A 21,460-nucleotide genomic window follows, 5' to 3' on the forward strand; every position below is an offset into this window, starting at 1 on the left:
TCTTATACATTCATTGAAGAAAGTATTTATTTAGTATATATTTTATATTTGCTTATATGAATATATTTTGTTTCCCCCATTGAAACATATGCCTTGAAGAAATTTTTCTGTATTCCCAGTATCAGAGACACAACATCCCCTTTAAAAAATACATGACATATTGAAACAAACCCAAGTTTTGTAAAATTCAGTATCCTCAGGCCACCTTTCTCTCCAGTTCCTCCCCCACGAATGAAAACAACCGTCATCCACAGATCAGGTAGGCCATCTTATTTTTATTGGAATGAATTGGGGGACATCATTTTCAAGTGAAAGATACAACTTTTTAAAAAACCTGACATTTTGAATAATTTTACACATGTGCTACATATCTGAGATGAGGTCTCTTCTGACCTGATATATGAGTCATCTAGCAGAAAAATAAATTCACAGCAAACAATCATTAGGAGCTTTCACCTAATTTTTAGGATCTCTTCCCAAAGAATCATTTATCACAGAAACAGAAAAACAGGGTGTCTGGCAAATAGTACTCTTCTGGCATCGTGTCTGTCTGAAAATTGTGACCATTTTCCAGATGGCCTCATTTTAATAGTAGAGTCATTTGAAATCCATACAAATTATTCTGATGGCCAAATCATCCTGAATATCTCGATTAGACTGGAAGCGCCACCTCCAAGAGAAATAGCCTCAGTCTTTTTTCTCCCAAATTCACAGATCGGATGAATTTACATCCTCCTGGAGTTGACATCTATTAAAAACCGTCCCAGTTTCCAATGACCTAAAAAAGCCAAGCACCCTATATATTTTAATTTTTTTTTCAAATTACTATGAAGAATCAATCTGATTCTCAGATTTTTCTTCTGTATATTCTTTTCAAAACGATCTTAACGATCATTTAACGAGTAGAAGAAATATCTTACAGGTGGCATATGGGCCCAAAAGGACATACTGTAGAATTCACACACATACTTTGGTAAAAAAACGGATTCTTTAACAGCACCAACAATCAACACCGATCATGCTGGTTTATTCTCATTTTGAAAGTAATTTATTCAATACTAAGATTGTTTGGTTTTTTTTTTTTAACACTTATAAGACTGTGGTAACAAAAGGTTTATATACAAAAATCACTGCATATAAAATGTATTTTAAATGTAAACGTTGTCAGTTTAATGCATTTCCCAAAATCAAATGGAACAATTACACACGGGTAGTCGTTCCCTGAAAAATAGCATTAAACAGAGCCGATATACAGGTATGGGTGGTTTTGAGATAGAAACCCAGTGTAAAAAAGTAAAAACCAAAAGCTAACATCTTCCCCCGCCCCCTACAACATCTGAAATCCAGTAGCAGTCGCCTCGAACAGTGGTCAACCTGAAAGATGTGCTGGTGATTGAGCTCTAGTCCGGAAACACGTGTCTGTTAGCTCATATCATAGCACCCCATGTGACGTCCTACGGTTCCTTGGTTTAAAGCTGTGTGACTAGTAAGTCATCAAAAACCATACTGGATTTGAAAGGTGCTTGTAGATTAGAAGATAGGTAGAATGCTATGTTCTCTTCCATGTAGGCATCTTGAGACTGGAAATTAAGGGTCATAAAATAAGAAACATTTAAAGTCATCGAAATAGGATCAGTGCAAAAAATTAGTAATACAGAATCCTAAAGTCCTGAAATGACTATATATCACAATGCTATAACTAGCTGTTATGGTACTGGGGAAAAACAACCTAAAACATGATCTCAAGTCACCTTTGCAATTCAAGACATGAAAATAATGCAAAAATAATTAAGATCAGCCTCATTTGCAAAAGCTTCTACACTGCCCAGTATACTTGTCCAATGTTTATGCCCTTCTAAATTTCACTAATGTGTACAAAGCCCCAGGGCAGGTTATATAGGGAGAGGGACCTTAACTCTACAAGAAGCCGAGGATCCATGCAGGTGGACAACTGCAACTTATCCTCTCTCAAGGGGCTGTTTAGAGCAGGGCTTCTGAAACTTTTTTACTCGTGACTCCTTTTGACCTGAGAAATTTTTACATGACTCTAAGCATTTACATCTATAAAAAGGTCTACACTTAAAACATTTGTTGATAATAAATTATAATTTCATGACTCCCGCATTCAGTTAGGTGACCCCCATATGAGGTTACAAACTACAATTTAAGAAGTCCTGATCTAGAGCAATAGCATCAAACTCCAATAGAAATGAGGGCCACTAAATAGTCCATAAAATCCCTGCTGGTCACATCTTAACTTGGTTTTAAAGTGTAATATTATTTCCATTTTATTGCGTTTTTCCTAATTTTGTTAAAATTACATGTCAATATCGGATTTGGATCAGAGAGAAACTCAGAAATCCTGCAGGCCAAAGGTGTGTTTGATAGCACTGGCCTAGAGCAGGGAGAATCCCCAGCCTCCTAAAAAGAATTTGGCCAAGTTCTCATAGTTAGTGTGCATCAAAGGCAGGATTAAAATTCAAACACTCCAGCCTTCAAGGTCAGCTCTCTATCCATTAGGTCACTAGATATGTAATATTTTATAATTATAGATGTAAAAGATTATATATGATTATAATATAATATGTAATAATATATAATGCATTCATTATTAATTATATGTTTATATAAAGTATATATATATATGTATAATGTGGAACAGGCTGTCTGATTTAAGGAATAAAAAGTCTATCATAATTCACTATATATTGTCAAAATTGATTCTGCTGGAGTCACAAATCATTTCATGTAGAAATTTCTAACTTACCTCATTCACTCCCAATATCCTCTACCACTGTTCCATGGCACTAAAAAAAAAAAAAAAAGAAAAAAAGAAATAACACTTTTGGAAAGTTGATCTAGGGCGAAAGAACAACTCTGATAATGAGGAAGAGAAGACCTAAAGGCTTTTAGGATAAATTAAACTCATGAACACCAGTGACAAAGCAAAGCTTCCAAAATGTGTAAGTCCTAATGGCATCCTCAGAAGAAATTCACTGAAGTGAAATACTGTCATTTAAATCAGTGGTTCCCGTGTAGTGGTCTGCAATCCCCTTGGGGTTTTGCGATGCACAAAAAGCTGGAGCTAAAACTCCTTTAATGGCACCTTGGACAATAAAGAATTGCCCAAGTACATTACAGATCTAGTTTTCCTCTGGAAAACAATCAAGTGATCTTTTAAAAATATCTTATAATTATGGCTGTATAATGTAATTTTTAACATGAAGCTTTGGGGGACAAAAGCCATCACTAGATGTTGTGAGTGCTTCATAAATGTAAAAGAATATTATGAGTAGGATATTGAATTGCCCTGTAGCAATTCAATACATTGTTGAAAGAGGTTTATAGAACAAAAAAATACATTTATTAGGAACCAGTGACCTAAATGTTTTGATATCATTTCCAGATGTTTTTAAGAAAGTACACAGGAAAGCCTAGTCAGAAAGTTTCTTTTAAAAATCAGTGTAATAAAACTACCATCAAGTTCAGAAAAAATTAATCTCCCCTCAAAAGTACATGGAAAAAAAACTAGCAAAAGTAATAAAAAGAGAGAAGCCAGGAATGACTCGCTCTCCAATGGGATTGCTGCTTTTTCCTTTGCCTCTCCATGGAAGACAGAAAACAAGCTGCATTTCAGTATAGGCTTTATTACAAAAAATATCCTCTTGAAATCAAACTCTTCTTAATTTCTATTTTACAATCTTATTGTCTTTCTATTGATTAAGAATACCTTAATATGCATTATGTGCTGATTATAGCTATCTAAAATAAATCTGTCCCTCAAAGGGACAGCTCAACAATGTTGTGAAAAAAGTCTTTCTTTTTCAAGTTATTGATAATGAGGAAATCATACTCTAAATGTAACTATGAAATGTCTCCCGAATCTGCTCTTCCTCTTCATTCATTGTCTTAAGCCCCAACTTTATATACAAAATATTTATTTCTCTATTATTTATATATATACAAATATGTCTATGTGTTTATGTGAATATATGTACGTCTCTTTGCTTTCTCAGATTCCTTATTTTTGTCATTGCTGTATTCCAATAAATTCTTTGTATTACTGCCTGTTTATGACCCCAGAATTAACGTCTAACAATAAAGAGTCTTTAGAAAACCTAAAACTCCGAGCCCAAGGGGATATGGGCAGCAAGAAAGAATCCTGAGGTTAAGAATTCTTCTTCAATCTGTTGACCAGCTAGTCTTGATTGACCCTTCCCAGCTAGCTGAACAAATGCCTAATTAGAGATAGCTAAGTGGTTAGCACAGCGGTAGAGTGGTGGACCTGGAGCTTGGAAGATGGTCCTGGGAACGTTCTAGCTATGTGATCCGGATTAACCTCCCTGGTTCAGTTTCCTCAGCGGTAAAATGGGGACAATGTTAGCTCCTACCTCCCAAGGTTGTCGTGCAGATCAAATGAGATAAAATGGATAAAGCTCGGTATCTGGTACATAGTAGGTGCTAACCATTGCACGTTGTCCCTTTTCTCTCAACTTTGCATCTAAAATTTAGACTAAAGGAAAAAGCCCCAAATTGTTGCTTTTCTCAGACATCTGTGGTTCAGAGATAGAAGCAATATCCTCTCCCTTGGGGAAGAAAGTCTCCCATTCTATGATCTGGAGCAGACCCATTTTCTTGTTCTGCTTGAAGTCATTATGAGCAAGGGGCTCTCTACCCAACTTTTCATAGTAACTTTAGGCAGAGGGAACAAAGGAATCCACAGAAACACAAACCATCTTTGGCTCTGAAAAGAATAAGAATGGCTCCCACTTGTATCACACTTCTCACTGCTGGTGCTTCTACAGATCCACTATCTCATCTCACAAAATGGCACCTTCACCATTTTGTGGGTAAAGAAACCAAGAGTCGCTAAGGTCCATAAGTGACTTGTCAGGTCACAGAACTTGGGATCCAAATTGAAATCTTCCTGACTCCAAGACTAGTTCTCCAGCCACTAAACTTCCCTTCCCCACATGTGCACAGGGCAGCATGGACATGGTTTTCCTTTTGTAAAATAAGAAACCTCCTTGGGCTTGATTTAGTTCCTAGATTCATAGATTCAGTTCCTCACCAGGGACAAGTTAAATGAATGAGAAACTATATATTTAAGAGAGGGGGAAATCCAACTCCTTACTTCTCCTCTCCCCCCCAACCCCAAACCTCCACCATGTCCCATCAAACTGAACATTTCATTCAGAAACAGCAGAATATACCACGAGCTCCATGGTATAAATCCAAGACAAGTTTCCTGAGCCCAACATGCAATAATACATCTGTCAAATTTAACATGACTTGGTAAGCACGAGCCGATTCCTTTAAGCATGTCTTTCTTTAGAGTAGTTGTCTATTCCTCGATATTTCCTTACACATGTACAAAATGAAAGAAAATCCTAGATTACACATTTTAAAAACTTTTCTTTCAGAAGTGTCAGACTAGCTTATCTACATGACAAAACAGCATAAAACAAACTCCCCAAAGGGCCGCTATAGAAACTCAATAAGCCTTATTAGTACAAAGTGATTCAGTGATTGTGGAGTAATCCGATTAAATGAAACATGTAAAACATGTGAATGCACTTAATCATCAATGGCCTTTCCCCTGCTGTACAAAGTCATTTTAAGACAATTTCATTCCGTGACATCTTGCACAATTATTCAGGTATTTTGGGATTTTTAAATGCACCCAAATACTCGAAAGCACGACCAAATCTCCCCCAGTGCACGGTGTGATTAAAGATCAATCACTTCAAATAAATCATCATGCAGAAAAGAAAAAAACAGTGGATTTTTTATGCATGCAGACAACGCAATTAAAGGATTAATATAGCACATAAAGAGCCAAGAGTATAAGGCATGCGGTTTCAGGTTTTTGTGTTACCTTGTCATAACAGGATTGTGAAGACCATATAAATGATCTTTATGATAACCATAATTACCATTTTCCATACTGTAACAAAATAAATATACCAAAAAAAGACTTATGTTATTGCTAAGATGAAAAAGTGGCAACATGGATTACAAAGACAACGTAAGAGGCAATGGAGAATAGGTAAAAAACAAACTAATGTTGGTACAACACACAAAAAGGTCAACTCAAATTCTGTATCCTTTACAAACCACCACCAAACACTCTAAACAACTACTTTTATACATTAAATATAGAGATAATATATAGATGCATATAAATCTGTTTTAAGAGGCTTTACATTGACTGTATTTTCATCTGGACCTGTTTTGCAATAGACCTGTATCTTATTAATCAAAGGTCCATCACTGAGTAACATAAATCCCCTATACCCGCTTTATGAAAAGATTTAAATACTGTAAAAAAAAAAGTCTTACTTTTTCATGGGTAAAGTTTCAACACTAAAAGATATAAAACAAAAAAGGAAACAATTATTTTTTAAAATACTCATGGAGGTAACAGCTGCCTTCCCATACTGCCTTTCTACTATAGTAGCTTAGAAGTGCTAAAAGATGGGCAGACTTGGGGGGTGGGGAACAGGTCAAGAACAAGGAGCACAATGGATGAAATTTAAAATGAAAACACAAACACAAGAGGTAAGTTAATGGGATAGTGAGGAAAAATAAAAACAAAAACACCACATATGGTTAAATGAAAACTAGTAAAAACAGTTATCATAAAGTGAAATGCCAAGTCCCTGAGACAGAAGAACTGTAAATAAGAAATAGAAGATTGGTTAAAGAAAGCAAGGAAATTAAAGAGAAAATAATTAAGACCAGGATCCCTAGAGCAAAGGAATATTTAGTGTGACTGATAATATTTCGTGTAGGGGAGCTGATTATTAACCAGAGTAAGCCCTAGCTATACAAGATGTTCCTCTTTTGTTTTTTATGACAAAATAGGAAAAGTAGAATTTCTATGTGAGTGGGGGCGATGGGGAGGCTTTGGGAAATTTCTATTTTAATGTCAATCCCTTCCTTCTTCCTTAAAATCCACACACTTACTCATCATAGACATCTTCTGAATCCATTCGACGATAATGTTTGGATAGCTTTACGGCAAGAATGAGAGCAGGAACTAAAAATATGGTGGCACCTCCCAAGCCAAACCAGAACGCATTCTGGAAGACAACAAAAGGCAAAACTTAAGTTATATATCATGTGAAAAAAGTAGAGGTAGAATAGTGGAGTGTTATCAAAGGTCTGAGTTCAAATCTGGACTCTGATAACCATAGATAAATCAGTTCCCTCCTCTGCCACAGTAAGCAATTGGACTAGACTAGACAGGGGATACGGCAATAATCCATTATCCTTTATCTACATCCTATGTTTTCCCGACTCTTGCTTGCAACTTCTTATCCGCCTCCCCCTGAATTCCTTTTCAGTTCAGTTGTTTCCAGTCACAGCCGACTCTCTGTGATCACATTTGGGATTTTCTGGGTAAGGATGCTGGCGTGCCTGTGATATTTCCTTCTGCTTTTGATATTTCCTTCTTCAGATCATTGTGCAGATGAGGCACTGAAGTAAACAGAGCCGAATGACTTGCCCAGGGTCACACAACTAGGAAGGGCCTGAGACTAGATTTGAATTCAGGGAGGGGTCCTGATACCCAACCCAGCTGGATTTCTGCTTCTAAGCCTACTTCAAATGCCAATTTTTCCAGGAAGAGAAAACTTCTGGGAGCCCTCCATTTAGAAATGACTTATCCTTCTTCCCACAGCTCTGGGCATTTCATTGGTGAACTTTCTGCTCCACTGATTCTGTATTACTTTCTAGAAAAGCTGTTTGGGTATGTACCATATTCTCTCTCTTCGACTACATGCTCCATGAGGGAGGGAACGGGGTCTTATTTAAGTTAAATTCCCCCCTTCAATCTAGGACAATGCTCTGCAAATAGTATCATTCAAATGTCGATTACAATAAAATGCCATCCGTGCACTTAATCTGCAGCAGCACCCGAATGCTCTATACACCAGAAAATTAGATTAATTGCTGTGTTCTGAAGATATTCTGCACTCTCCCATGACATGAGCTATTCACTGGAGTTGGCCTGCCCTCTTCCCCTCACCTCCCACCAAAACTTGTACCAGCTGAATTTCTGCCCATTCTTTAACATTTAGCTAAAAGTGCTACCTAATCCTATTTTAAAGTGTTTTTTTTTTAAATTAAAGTTATTTATTTTCAAATTATATGCATGGATAATTTTTCAACATTGACCCCTTCAAAACCTCGTGTTCTAAATTTTCCCCTCCTTCCCTCCATCCGCTCCCCTAGATGGCAAGTAATCCAATATATGTTAAACATGTTAAAATACATGTTAAATCCCATACATGTACAGATATTTATACAATTATCTTGCTGAACAAGAAAAATCAGATCAAAAAGGAAAAAAAAAACCAAGAAAAAAAACAAAATGCAAGCAAATAACAACAGATTCACAAAGAACTTTATGGACCATCCAGGTCTAACCATCCTATACCTACCTCTACGCTCTCACCCCTAATGGGTTATCCAACTAAAGCCTTCACATTTCCACTCACCACCTTGCCAAAAAGCCCATTGTGTTGTTAGCAGCTTTAGCTACCAGAAAGTTTTTCTTGAACAGAACTCTATTTGTCACTTCTACCCACAAGTCTCAGCCTGGGACTCTCTGGAACTATTCCATCTTTGTGACCCACTCTCTCTTACCCCCCCTAAACTCAAAGTCCCAAAGTTTCTCTGTTTCAGGTCTCACACACCCAATTATTTCTTTATGAGTTCCTCATGTGCTGATCTCGATTCCCTATAATATTCTGCTCACTTTCTCTCCACGTGCAGGAGTTTATCAATGTCCCTCTCAAAACGGGGAGCCCAGAATTGAAAACAAACCTCCAGATGTGGTCTGACCAGGGCAGGGGACACTGGGTCCACTATCTGCCTTTTCTGGACCCCATTCACAAGCGAGCACAGACTAAGCTTGCACGAGGTTTCTTTGGCAGCCACGGATGCCCATTTCACAATGGGGGTCACAGCCAACCGAAGCTCTCAAGCCTTTTCCTGAGACACCAGGAGTCTCCCAGTCTGTGGGCTTGGTTTCTGTACGCCTGACACTTATTTTCATTCCATGGTCTCTTATTAGAGCCAGCCCATGGTGACGAGAACATCCTATACAATGATTCTGGCATATACATAAGTAGTAAAAATGTCACAAAGTGAGATTTAAGTCTGTCACCCGGCTTCAGATCCAGTGCTGCCCCTGTTCCCCCACCCCAAGTTATTGGGAGAAAAAACTGAGCTTTTCTTTTTTAATTATTTTTTATATTGTACTTGCCCCATGGGAGGGGGAAGATTAGTGATAATTGCCCCAAAGCTCTAGAAAGTCTTGATTCAAAGATAAAGTTGTTTTTAGTATAATTTTAATGTCAAATAGTTTTGTGTTACTCTGAAAATTTCAGAAAACGAATTGGCCAGAAGCATGGACTCTTTGCCCAGGTTTTGATTATGGTTTCTAAGGAAGGGAAAGGCTCGTGATAATTGCCCCAAAGCTCTAAAAAGTCCTGAATCAAAGATGAAGTTATGGTTAGTATAATTTTAATGTCAAATGCACTTTGTGTTACCCTGAATCTTGCAGGAAAAGAATTGGCCAGAAGCATGAACTATTTGCCCATGTTTTGATTATGGTTTCTAGCTAATGATAATAACTTGCACTGATGGGATGTTTTGCAGACATTAGTTGCTTGGATCCTAACAATTCTCTGTGATAGACAGAGTAGGTGTTGTTATTCCCATTTACAAGTGAGAAAACTGGGGCTCTGGGGAGCAGAAAGGACTTTGTAGGCACATTTAGAGCTCGAAATCACAGAAAGTTGAACGGGAAGGATGATGGGGTTAGTCTAAAATCCAGGTTTTCTGCCTTGAAGTCCATTCTCTTCTCCCATGTTGGAGGAGACAAAAAGGATACAATTAATTTAATCACCCAATCAGAACTATCCAGAATCTTGCTTATATTTTTGAAGAAATATTTGTCAAAATATGAAGTATTTTACATGTATTTTCCCATAGCCTCTCTCATCTACTCACTACCAGCTAGAGGGCACCAGAGTGCACAGAACGCCAGGTCAGGAGTCGACAAGACTCATCTCCATGAGTTCAAATCCAGCCTCGGACACTTCCGATCTGCGTGACACTGAGCAAACCTTTTAACCCTGTTTCCCTCATTTGTAAAATGAGCTGGAAGTGGAAATGGCAAAACCGCTCGAGTCTCTTTGCCAGATGAGATCAGGAAGAGTCAGGCTTGATTGAAAAATGATTGGACAACAAAAACACCATATAAATATTTACATGGCAGTAGAATAATAGCAATGAAAAACTAATATTTAGAAAGTGATTGAATTAATGTTTTCAAAGACAAATATCATTTACCATAGAGTTAGTGATATAGCTGCACAGAAACATTTCAACAGCAGTATCTATGATGTTGGCAAGGGGTTTGCAGGCTGCCACATCCATGGTGATCTAAAAGGGGGTTAGAAGAAATGGTTTGTTAAGACGAATATTTTTAAATGTGGGATTACCTCAACCAAAACTTTAATAATAAAACCTGATATTAAACTTTTATAACTCAACCAAACTTTTATAATAAAACCTGACATTAAAAACCTTTGTAAAAATCTATCAGCAACTTCTCAAACATGTATTAATTGTCAGAGTCCTTCATATATAAAGATGACACTGACGTGCTATCAAGTAAGACATCAAATTAATTTTTCCAATAACAGAGAGAAATCTTTCCTGAGTTACCCATACTCTACTGTCAAGCCAGAAGCAAAAGGATATGGATGATGGATCAGGGGAAGTTGAATGGAGTAGCTCACAATCCAATTGGTATATCTGTTGGGTTTCATTGCCATGGTCCTCTCCCACTTTTACATAAACCCCATTGTTGGTTGAGCACAGTCTCCCACCCTCCACTACTGCTTATTCTCCCTTCTCTGCTGCCTGCCTTCACACCAATAGAAACTTGTGTTTTTTTTTTGAGTATTTAAATTTTATTTTCCTTTCAGGATTTACTTTACTTCTTTCTTCAAAGTTTCATGGAGTTCACAGCTTTGTACCATAATACGAAAGGGGAGTAGGGTATTTGTTTATTGAATATTTCAGAACTGTCTCACCCATTTTCATTCTTCTAAATTCACATACTGAGTTAAAAACTTTTCTAAGACCAAGAATACTGAAATAGTTCTGGTGTGTGTATAATTAAGAAAAATTTGTTTCCAATATCGTTGTTATCTAGGATGTGGTATAATCTATAGGGTGTCCCCAAAGTCTTAGTGTAGCCAATAGAAACTTGTTGCTGTTACCTGGAATATTTCAATAGACTCTACTTTCTTCCAAGACATCATTCATACTACTGCCATACTCAATATCCTTCCTCTCTGCTCCCCCATTGTTCCTCTCCACAGCACTCTGCTCAGCCCAAATGGAATACTCATCACTCCCTGTGCTTGCCTTTTGCAAGGTCTTTGGCCCCTGTGCCTTTTCTCCCATCACTTTCCATGTGTCTGGAACATTGGCTTTCCTCACCTGACCCCTCATTCCCGCTGTTCGTCTTACACAGCTCGTGCACATCTGTTGTGTTGTTCCACCGCAACGGAAGCAGAACAGTCAAGGGCTGTGTCTTATTTCTGGGGCTCTCTGTGTGCTACCTGATGTTACCTAATCAATTGTCATATCCAATGAACTCATTGACAAAGGGGAACCTCAGATTTGCTGAAGGTCACACAGCTCGTTGACAGCAGAGCCCAAGAACACGATCACGAGGTTGGTCGGGTCGCTGACCCCGGTGATATTGGAACTCTCCAGCAATCCTGGATACCAATTTAGGCAAGCATTTCCTACCAAGAGTTCTCCAGGAGAGATGGAATTATCAGCACATGAAGATACAGGCTGGCCATCGCATCTCTCCTTCCAATTACTGCAAGTCAATGCAATAAGGAATACAAGGAGGCAAAGTTGCACTGTGTGGAAGCAAGTGGAGCCCACCACTCCTGTTCCACAAATGGGGCTTCTCGCTTCACTTTCATTGCCATGATTCTCCCATTTAAAGAGTTCCAGGTTACTTTTTACTTGTATTTAGTCAAGTGATGAGAAAATGCATTTGTTAAATTTGTTTATGTCTAAACATCTGAAATGATATGAGCACACTATGTCAGGAACATGAAAAAGCCCACTTACCGAATCTTTGACCCACTGAAAATACTGTTCAAAGTAGTCTATGATCATACCCATAAACTTCTTAGTTTCCTGAAAATTGAATAGAAAACAGTTATTACTCATATATTTCTCTAAAAAATAGTATATGTATATATGTACATATGCAAATATTTGCATACTGAAAAATAATACATGCACACAGACACATTCTAAAAATTAAAAGGACTTACCTCAATAATAATAAAGGACGCATTATTATTAATGAGGAGCTGAGCACTTTCCACAGTGGCAAGGACTTGAGACACTTTAACCTGAGAAAAAAATAATTATTTATAATAATATCAAGGCTTTTAAGGATCTAATTAGAGATTTTTATGCAGATTTGTACCAGTATATAATAACAATAGCAAAATTAAGTCAGAGATAAATGTTGGAGTTGAAAAGAATACTCTCTCCTCACTTTACAGAGCAGGTATAAGTTAGTATAAAGGTTATTTTTTTCTCTACTTTCCAATTAAGGAGACTGTTAAATGACTTGCCAAAAGTCATATAGAAAGGAAATGCTAAAGCTGAGATAGGAACCCTGTTCTAATTCCAAGTTTAGCTCTCTTTCCCTCAGCAGAGGCCAAGAATGAATGGTTACGTTTTATGCCTAGATTTAAATGTATTCCACTCTGTTCAACCACTGTCCATGGTGGTAACGCTGAATGCCAAATAATAGCACTGACCCATTAGCATAAGGACACGCAGTCTAGAGTGGGTTTATCACTGATTAAAGATTTGCAATGATCTGGAGTTTACTCCAGTCTCTTGCCTCATGGGCATTTCTGAAATGGACAGACAGGAGAGACTGGGAGTCTTTGGCCATGGTGGACAGCAGACCCCTCTGGTCCATGGAAGCATCAAACACCATGACTGGGACTATATCAGTGAATCAAAAGCAACGGGGTCTTTGGAGACCATCTACAACTAATAGCTGAGGAAAAGAATTGGCCTATACTAGCAAGAGTGGGCTCAGCCTTCAATCCCACACCCAGGGCCCTGAGTTGGTTGCAAAAAAATATAGTAACATAAAGTCTTTAAATTATTCCAAAGATACTTGTATAGAAGTTATATATCTAGAATTTTTAAATGGTAGAAGATGACAGGAACTGATTTTTATCCAAATGTACCATGAAGTAATTCTCCCCTAAAACATGAATGGAAGATATTTAAAAACAGAAGAACCTCCCCTGAGGTAAGAAGAAGCAACAAAAATAAAAACTTACCATAAGCTCGGATGATGTCTTTTGTAATAGCCTGATACTTTGATTTAAAGTGCTCTGGGAAATAAGCAGAAATCATATTTTCCATGTCATTGTAGGACAGCAAAATCTGACCTGGCAATAATCTCCATAGGCACTACAGTGGCCGAATAACCTGATTCCATGAAAGCTACTACATACTGATAGCAAAAGGGAATGATCCTAACCCCAAATTCTTTCTTATCAAGGAAATAGAGCATGAAAAAGGAAGCATTCAATCATCTTCATATGCATCAGATGGTAATATATTAGAAAGAAAAATAAAAGTAACTGAGGGAATAGTTGGTTAGAACTTACTGATTTCTACAGAAGTTGGAAGTAGTAGTTTTTAAAAGTTGGATGTTTTGTAGGCATGTGGGAGGTAGCAAGGAATGAATATAAATATAGGGAGAGAAAATTGTATAATTAGTCATGACTGAATTTTTAATTAAGGAAGCGAAAATTAGCATTTAAAAACTATTTCAGCAATAGGCATAAAAGGTGGGGAGCTCACTACTTTAAATGGCAGCCCATTTGGGGACCACACTAATTAATAGGAAGTTTTTATTCACAATAGGCCTTCCTATAACATCCATCCATTACTTCTAGGTCTGTTTCCCGGGCTTTCCCAAAGAAATCTACAATTTCTGCTACAAGACAAACCTTCAAATAAGTGAAAATAGTGACAAGACTCTACTGAATCTTTGCTCTGATCCCTGCCTTCCCCTTGAGAATTCCTTTTGTAACAGCCCAGTTCCTCCAAATGAATCCAACAAAATTTTCTTAAGCCTCTGTGATGTCCAAGGCAGTGTGTTAGGCTATGGGACACCAGAAGACAATATGAAAACTAGTTCCTACCCACAGGGTGTTTGCTTATCTTCTGCTGGACACATGGTCCAGAAATATCATGGAAGCTTGGGATGGTGGGTCTCCCTGCCTTAAGCTCTCCTCCTCCTGGTCAATCCTCCACTCACCTGACAAAAGGCTCTTCCTAAAGCTCAGATCTAACTGGATTAGACCCAACACTCAATAAACCTCAGTGGCTCCCCATTACTGGGATGAAAAGTAAACCCTCTGCTTGACTTCAGCCTTGCTGCACTGCTTTCCCTTGTATACTTTATGATCTCATGGTACAAGCCTTCTGACTGCTGCTCCTTGGAACACAATAATCCATCTTCTGACTCAGTGCTTTGACATTGGATGCCCTCCATGTTTGGGACACTTCTTTCCCCTCCAGGTTTCCCTATTTCCTCCAGCACTACTCAAATTGCTTCTTCTTGGGTGCCCTCTCCCACCATTGACCATGTTAGTGTCTTTCCTCTTGAGATTGCCATTCCCTGTGTCTCTGAATGGGTATATCTCTATAACAAAACTGATCATGGGTTTTCTTCTCCAACAGAGGTCCAGCACCCTGTGGAAAAGGGCTGTTTTGTTTTCTTCTGCATCCTTATTGCCTAACCCCAATGCCCGGAACATAATAAGTACTCAATGATAAAGACCATGTCCATCTGTGACAGATTCAGTTTCCCCAAGCACATCACAACACACAAACCGCATTCTCACATTCAGTTTTATTAAGGAGAAAGAAGACAAAGGGAGAAACAAAAACAGAAGAGGACAAAAGAAAGGGTAAAGACAACCAAGACTCATAAGTTCATCTACTATATGAAAAAGAAGGCACTTACCCTGGCTTTAACATATTTCTTGACAGTCAGTTAGGAGAGAAAGAATTGGAAAATAAGTAAGAGCCAATTTGAAAAGATACATAAGCAAAGAGATGTTTTAAAAGGATAAATAAGTGGAATCATTTAAATGAGTGGAATTTTTAAAGGCTATACCCCACTCACCTAAAATGAACTCAAACCCTCAGACTAAAAAAATATAAGTAGAAAGTAGAAAGATGATGAAAATGATCAACATTTTGTTTTAAATTGTTTTACAATTTTGCAGACATTTGAGTACAGAAGTCAATTTTTTTTTAAAAAGGTACAACTATAAAACCTAGCTTAATATACATGAAATGGGAATATGCCATTCCCCTAAACTAGGGCTGGTTTTATGAAATGATTTCTGGTAGGGAAAAAATTTACAGTGAGTTATAACTTGAGCACTTATTTATGAACTCATGTTTACCATTTCTTGCTCCAGAGGGATCACATGTTGATGATGGATCATCCGAATGTTGCTTGCATGCCCTTTCAGGGCATTTTCCAAAGCTCCTTTGGGCTAGAAATACAATAAAAATAACCCAAGATCAGAAGGCACTTTAGACTTCCCCAGAAAAATAATATTAATAACATCTCCTCTGGGAATATTGGACAGCCATGCATCTGTCCTTTTTAAGGGAACAGGTGGGGAATATAGATGGACTTTGGAGACTAATTTCTAAGCTTTTCTAATTTATTTGTTTCTGTGAAAAGCAAGGAAATGAGTAAAGAAGAGTAAAAAGAACAAGTAGATGAAATCCAAGCTTGAGGGTGCTTTTTGAACTTCTTTCCATTAAAGTCACTACCTAATAACAAATAGTAAAGTTTTACATTCATAGGCCCTTCACATTCTCTCATGTCCCCAGCTTTAGGAAGGATTACATCAAAATCTTTTTCTCTACTTTCCCTGACGACAAGTAGGTTTTCTTGTTTTTGATTGGCTGAAATATATTCAACATGACTTAAGATACAGTTATGATAATTATTCTCTTTTCTCTGGGGCTTTTAAGATTTTGCAAAGTTCTTTCCTCAGCTACAACACTGGGTAGCATTGTATTATTTCCATTTATAGAAATGAGAGACTGGGATTCAGAGAGGAAGCCATATGCCTTTTTACAAACCCATAGGATCAAGAAGTAGGATGCTGAGACTCAGACTCAGGATTTGGACTAAGCCCAGAGTCTCTTCTGCTACGCTACATTGCCTTCCCTCCACAGAGCAGACATAAATTAAGTGACAGTATTTGCTTCCTGCTTCATAGGATCAAAAATAATGAAGGAAAATCATTTTTAAAAGAAGCAGGAAATTTATAAAACTCATTATTGCAGAATGGGTATGTTTTCCTAATTGAGACCTTTTAGAGGCAGGATTTTGTTAGTAACATTGCTTAGAATGATATATATATAACACTGATCATCTCAAGAATCACGCATCAGGATGGAACTGAGGTGTCCACCTTGGGAGCCTCTTGATAAAGAATACATTTAACCTGACATTTAACATTATGCCTGGGACAGAAAGAACCTTATATACAGAGAGAACTTTTTATTCATTTTTTTGGAGCTCCTCTTCTGCCAGGAAACCAGTACCTGGAAATTGACTCTGTGGCTGCAAGACATTCTGAAATGAAGTTTATCTAATACCTTTCACTAAGCTGCAAAACTGACTTCGATTGCTTTAGTTTAGAACCCAAATGCCTTTCACTCTTCAGAATGTGTGGCTCAGGAGTTTCCTTACTTTCAATTTTATTAATATCTCCTTTGATTTGCAGAAGTTTTCATTTGGTATTTAATTAGGGATGTTTAACGTTTTGTATGTAATTTTTATTGCATCATGATCTGGGAATGATGCATTTACTATTTCTGCTTTTCTGCATTTGATTGTGAGGTTTTTATGCCCTAATACATGATCAATTTTTGTGTAGATACCATGTACTGCTGAGAAAATACATGTTCCTTCCTATTCCCATTTATTTTTCTCCAGAGATCTATCATCTCTAAGTTTTCTGAGATTCTATTAACCTTCCTAACTTCATTCTTGTTTATTTTGTGGCTGGATTTAGAGGATGGGGATTGAGGTTCCCACAATTTTGCTGTCTATTTCTTCCTGTAACTGACTTAACTTCTCTAAGAATTAAATGCTATAACTTGGTGCACATATGTTTAGTATTGATATTACTTCGTTGTCTATGGTGCCTTTTAACAAGTTTCAGCTTCCTTCCTTACCTCTTTTAATTAGATCTATTGCTTTTGCTTTTTTCTGAGATCAGGATTGCTATCCTTGCTTTTTTTTGCTTCAGCTAAAGCACAATATATTCTACTCTAGCCTTTTACCCTTACTCTGTATGTATTTCTCTATTTGAAATGTGTTTCTTGTAAACAATACATTGCAGGGCTCTGGTTTTTAATTTAATCTGCTAACCGCTTCCATTTTATGGGTGAGTTCATCCCATTCACACTCATAATTATGAGTACCAGATGTGTATTTTCCTCCATCCTCTCTTTTCCCCTGTATATACTTTTTTTTCTCTCTTTCCACCTTGTCCCTCCTTTGTTTCTCTCCCTCAATAGGTTCTCCCTTCTGTTGCCCCTGCTCCCTTCTCTTACCCCTCTGTCCTTCTATTTCCCCATAGGGTAAAATAAATTTCTATATCCATCTGGGTGTGAATTTTAAGTGGCTCAGGATTTTTAATAGCCCTTCCTTAGGCTTCCTACAGGAGGATCTCTCCCCTTCTCTCCTAGCAGCAATGATGGTTACTTGCATGTAGCAGTGAAATGGTATGTTTGTCTTAATAGACCTCACTTTAAAGTCCTGGCTGCCTCTTTTTCTTGTGCACCTTTCCTTGAATACAGGTGACTGAATAGATATTTCTAACTTTGGTGGCAAAAACTCATGAGTTTAAAGAAAATGTTAAAAATGTGAATGTTGATACACTGACTTTATAGGAAATAGTGTTAGGTTCCCACGTCCATCAAAAACTAATCTTTTACCAAAAATTGCAGAAAATAAACTTTTCTGACTACAATTCTTTGTAACAAAAAAAAAATTCTGGGCTGCGGATATTGTAGCATCTAACATCTTTATTTTCTCACTAAGTTATATTACTGACTTTGTATATTTGGGTCCAGAGCTCAAACAACTTGCACTACATTTGGGGGTGGTGTGTGAGGGTCAGGCAAAAATACAACAAAAAAACTCTTAAGTTTTGAAGGCAAACAATGGAAATTTGCAATGAATGGCCTGGGCTCTCATTACAGCAGTAGGGTGAACAAAACCAATGAAGTGCTGAGCTGGATACCAGCACACATCATGCATCTTACTTTTTTCTCTGCTGTGCACAGCTGCTCAAAATGAGTGTCGTTGCCAATGCAAAAGTGAAAATGAGATTACTAATAAAAATCACATAAATGCTTGAAGTTGTGAATGTGAAGATTGTTTCCATATCGATGTGCATTTATGAACTGTTTTTGTTTTAAGCATAAGGAAATATAGATTGGTCCTCTACCTGATCTACTTTGTATATTGTGTTCCATTCTAGAATGTACCATATTTAATCCCTTCTCTGGAAACCCTATACCTAAGCTCTCTTAAAATTGGGGAGATTTTCCCAAAGTTCTGCTCTGGGATAGAGGCATAAGAAGGTAAATAATTCAAGAGCCTGACTTCCCCTTTTAAAAGTCATATTCCTTCCTTCAAGACTGGACCTGATCCATGTGATTTTCAAGCTGAGGTCCCTTACTGATCTTCAGGTATCAAGGTATTAGTGGTATCAAGGATGTTGATACCATTGCCCAACAGGTTCAAGAATTAAAAAAAAAGTTATGAGAATGAAAATCATTCACATTTACAGAGAATGTTTATGTCTGCCAAGAAAACTACACACATTATCTCATAATAGCTATCAATAATATGCCATTAAATCAATAATTTAAACTCACCAACTGTTCTGCTCTTGCTTCCAATTCATTGGCAAAGGACAAAAGATCCACTTTTGTTATACTCTTATTGACCTAAAAAATGATGTCAAGACTTTCTGTGAGGGAGTCAGCACAAGTATTTAATTCAACAATAAATTATTGACTGAATGAAAGAAAAAATCCTCATTAAGCAATTTACTGACAGGGAAACTTGTCAAGCACCGATGCTGCAAAACAAATACAAATATTAAGTAATATTGGCCAATAAGAAGCTTGTAGTCTGCTGTATATGTTATCCCCATTTTACAAAGAGGAAAAACAAATGTTATCCCCATTTTACAAAGAGGAAATGCAAATTGGTGAGCCTCAGAACTAGGATTCAAATCCTGGGCTCAGCTGTTGTCCTTTTAGGTGACAGAATCCATACATCATTTGTAAAAAAACAAAAATATTTTCCAGTTTTAATTTTTTTTTCTAAATAATAGATTCAAGAATATGGAAAGCTTACCTCAGTCAAATAAGCAGCAAAATCAATTCCATCTATTCCTGAGAAACTAAAATTCAGAAGGTTCTGTTTTCCTACTTCATCCAGTAAAACTATGGTGCTAAGGTTTATTTTAATACTGTCAAATGTAAATGTTAGATCTTCGGTATACTGTATTAAAAGAATATAGAAAGCAGAAGTGAGTTTATGATTCGTACACTGAATTCTTTAAGCCAAAGAAAATAGCATCATTAAATTGATTTCAACAGACATTTATCAGAAATCTTCCACGCGCAAGGTGTCAGGAAAGGATAGGGGTCAGTAGAGTACAAAGGAAAAAGCGCTGGCTTTAAATCCTGTTTCTGCTGATTATCTTCTGCCAGAACTAGCCTCTGTAAGCCTCAATTTCCTCATCTGTAAATGGAGAGTGGGCTGGACTAGAAAACTTTAATGGGTTTCTTCCAAATCTGACTCTATGGGACTGCCCTCAAGGAACTTACAAGTGACATGGGTCAGGGAGACAACATATATAGACATATGATACGAACATACAAGATATTGGAGGAAGGGGAGAAAGGAAAAGTAGGAAAGGGATGGGGGGAGAGGAAGTGGAGAGGGAAGGAAGAAGAGAAAGAGAGGGTAAAAAGAAAGAGAGAAAGGGAAGGAAAAGGGAAAGGAGGCAGAGAGGAGAAAGAGAGGGAGGGAATAGGGAAAGGGAGAGGGAGAATAAACACTAAAAACTGGCAGGCTAAGAGAAAGCCAATCATTCACTTGGATGGTAAGGAGTATTAATTCCCTACTTGACTAGTATTTAAGAATAGGGGTTTTTAATCTCCAATTATAAACTTTTTTCCTTTATAATTCTCTGTATTTTATTTTATTCATTAAATACCATGATTCTATGAAGGGGTCCACAGACCTCAGATTGCAGAAGAGTTCCATGACACAGAACTTTAAACATGTAGATGCTGGCTGCAACTATTCTTTGAACAGTTCTAGCCAAATGATTGAATTATGACCAGCCAGTGGAACCTCCATCATGGCAGCCCCAAATCAAGCAACCAGAAGGATTGAGTCAGGGCCTACTATTCTGTTCAGAACCTTTCGGGTATAAAAGCAAACTGCACTGAGATGTTCACAATACCCTGTAAAACACAATATCAAGTGAAGCAGCTTAAAACATAAAGAGATTAAGATTTCAGAGGATAGGGAGATTACTTCAGAATAAGGAAACTTTAAGAGACATTAGGAAGATGAAGGAATTCAGTCAACAGCAGAGGGAGGCTGTGGATTGTAGTTATTTACAACTGAAGGATCTTTTCCTTCTAGGGTTGACCCGTACCTTGATGAGTGGGCAACATTTGGATGAGTGGAAGGATTTGGGATGATCTACTTAATTGGAATCATGGTGTGGCTGTTATCATGGGAGGTTTATGATAATCATACTAATGGCTAAAAGAACTTTTGTTCAGTACTTTATACCAGCCTGAGAGGCAGGTATTATAGGTACTATCCACCCTCATTTACAAATGGGGAACCGAGGCCCAAAGAATTGAGGTGATTTGTTGAGATCTCATGACAGGTAAGTGATAGAACCAGGACGAAGAGAATTTTTCTATCCTATCATGTAGCCTTTCAAATATGTATAATGGCAGGACCCAGTCCCACATCATTCCAAAGGCTGAGGCTCTAATAAGAGTAACAGATGTTTAACATCAGGAAAGGAATATGCTTCCTTATTTGAGCCTCACAACAAACCGAAGGCATAAGTACTACAGATAAGATTAGCCCTATTTTACAGATGATTTCAATGTATTAAATGTCTCGTCCAAGATCACATGGACAGTAAGCATCAGAGATAATTATCTGAACCAGGTCTTCCTTACGCCAAGTCCGGGAGAGGAATTCTGGTCC

General features: G+C 37.5%; 1 protein-coding gene across 10 annotated transcripts in view; it reads right to left on the minus strand.

Moving 5' to 3' along the window:
* Window positions 1-255: 255 nt before the first annotated feature.
* Window positions 256-21,460, minus strand: part of PROM1 (prominin 1) — a 132,180-nt gene continuing 110,975 nt past the window's right edge. For 5 of the 10 annotated variants that reach the window (XM_031943431.1, XM_031943430.1, XM_031943432.1 and 2 more), the window contains 13 exons: window positions 19,571-19,717; window positions 19,084-19,155; window positions 15,573-15,665; window positions 15,125-15,142; window positions 13,425-13,478; window positions 12,387-12,467; window positions 12,178-12,246; window positions 10,366-10,458; window positions 6,970-7,085; window positions 6,343-6,366; window positions 5,879-5,947; window positions 2,768-2,807; window positions 256-1,580 (listed from right to left, as the gene is read on the minus strand). In XM_031943431.1, coding sequence (XP_031799291.1) covers window positions 2,789-2,807; window positions 5,879-5,947; window positions 6,343-6,366; window positions 6,970-7,085; window positions 10,366-10,458; window positions 12,178-12,246; window positions 12,387-12,467; window positions 13,425-13,478; window positions 15,125-15,142; window positions 15,573-15,665; window positions 19,084-19,155; window positions 19,571-19,717 — 855 coding nt within the window. In that variant the 3' untranslated portion in view covers window positions 256-1,580; window positions 2,768-2,788. The other 5 variants (XM_012552315.3, XM_031943433.1, XM_031943435.1 and 2 more) reach the window with 4 other exon arrangements.

The sequence above is a fragment of the Sarcophilus harrisii genome, chromosome 6 (genome assembly GCF_902635505.1).
Source record: "Sarcophilus harrisii chromosome 6, mSarHar1.11, whole genome shotgun sequence".
NCBI lineage: Eukaryota > Metazoa > Chordata > Mammalia > Dasyuromorphia > Dasyuridae > Sarcophilus > Sarcophilus harrisii.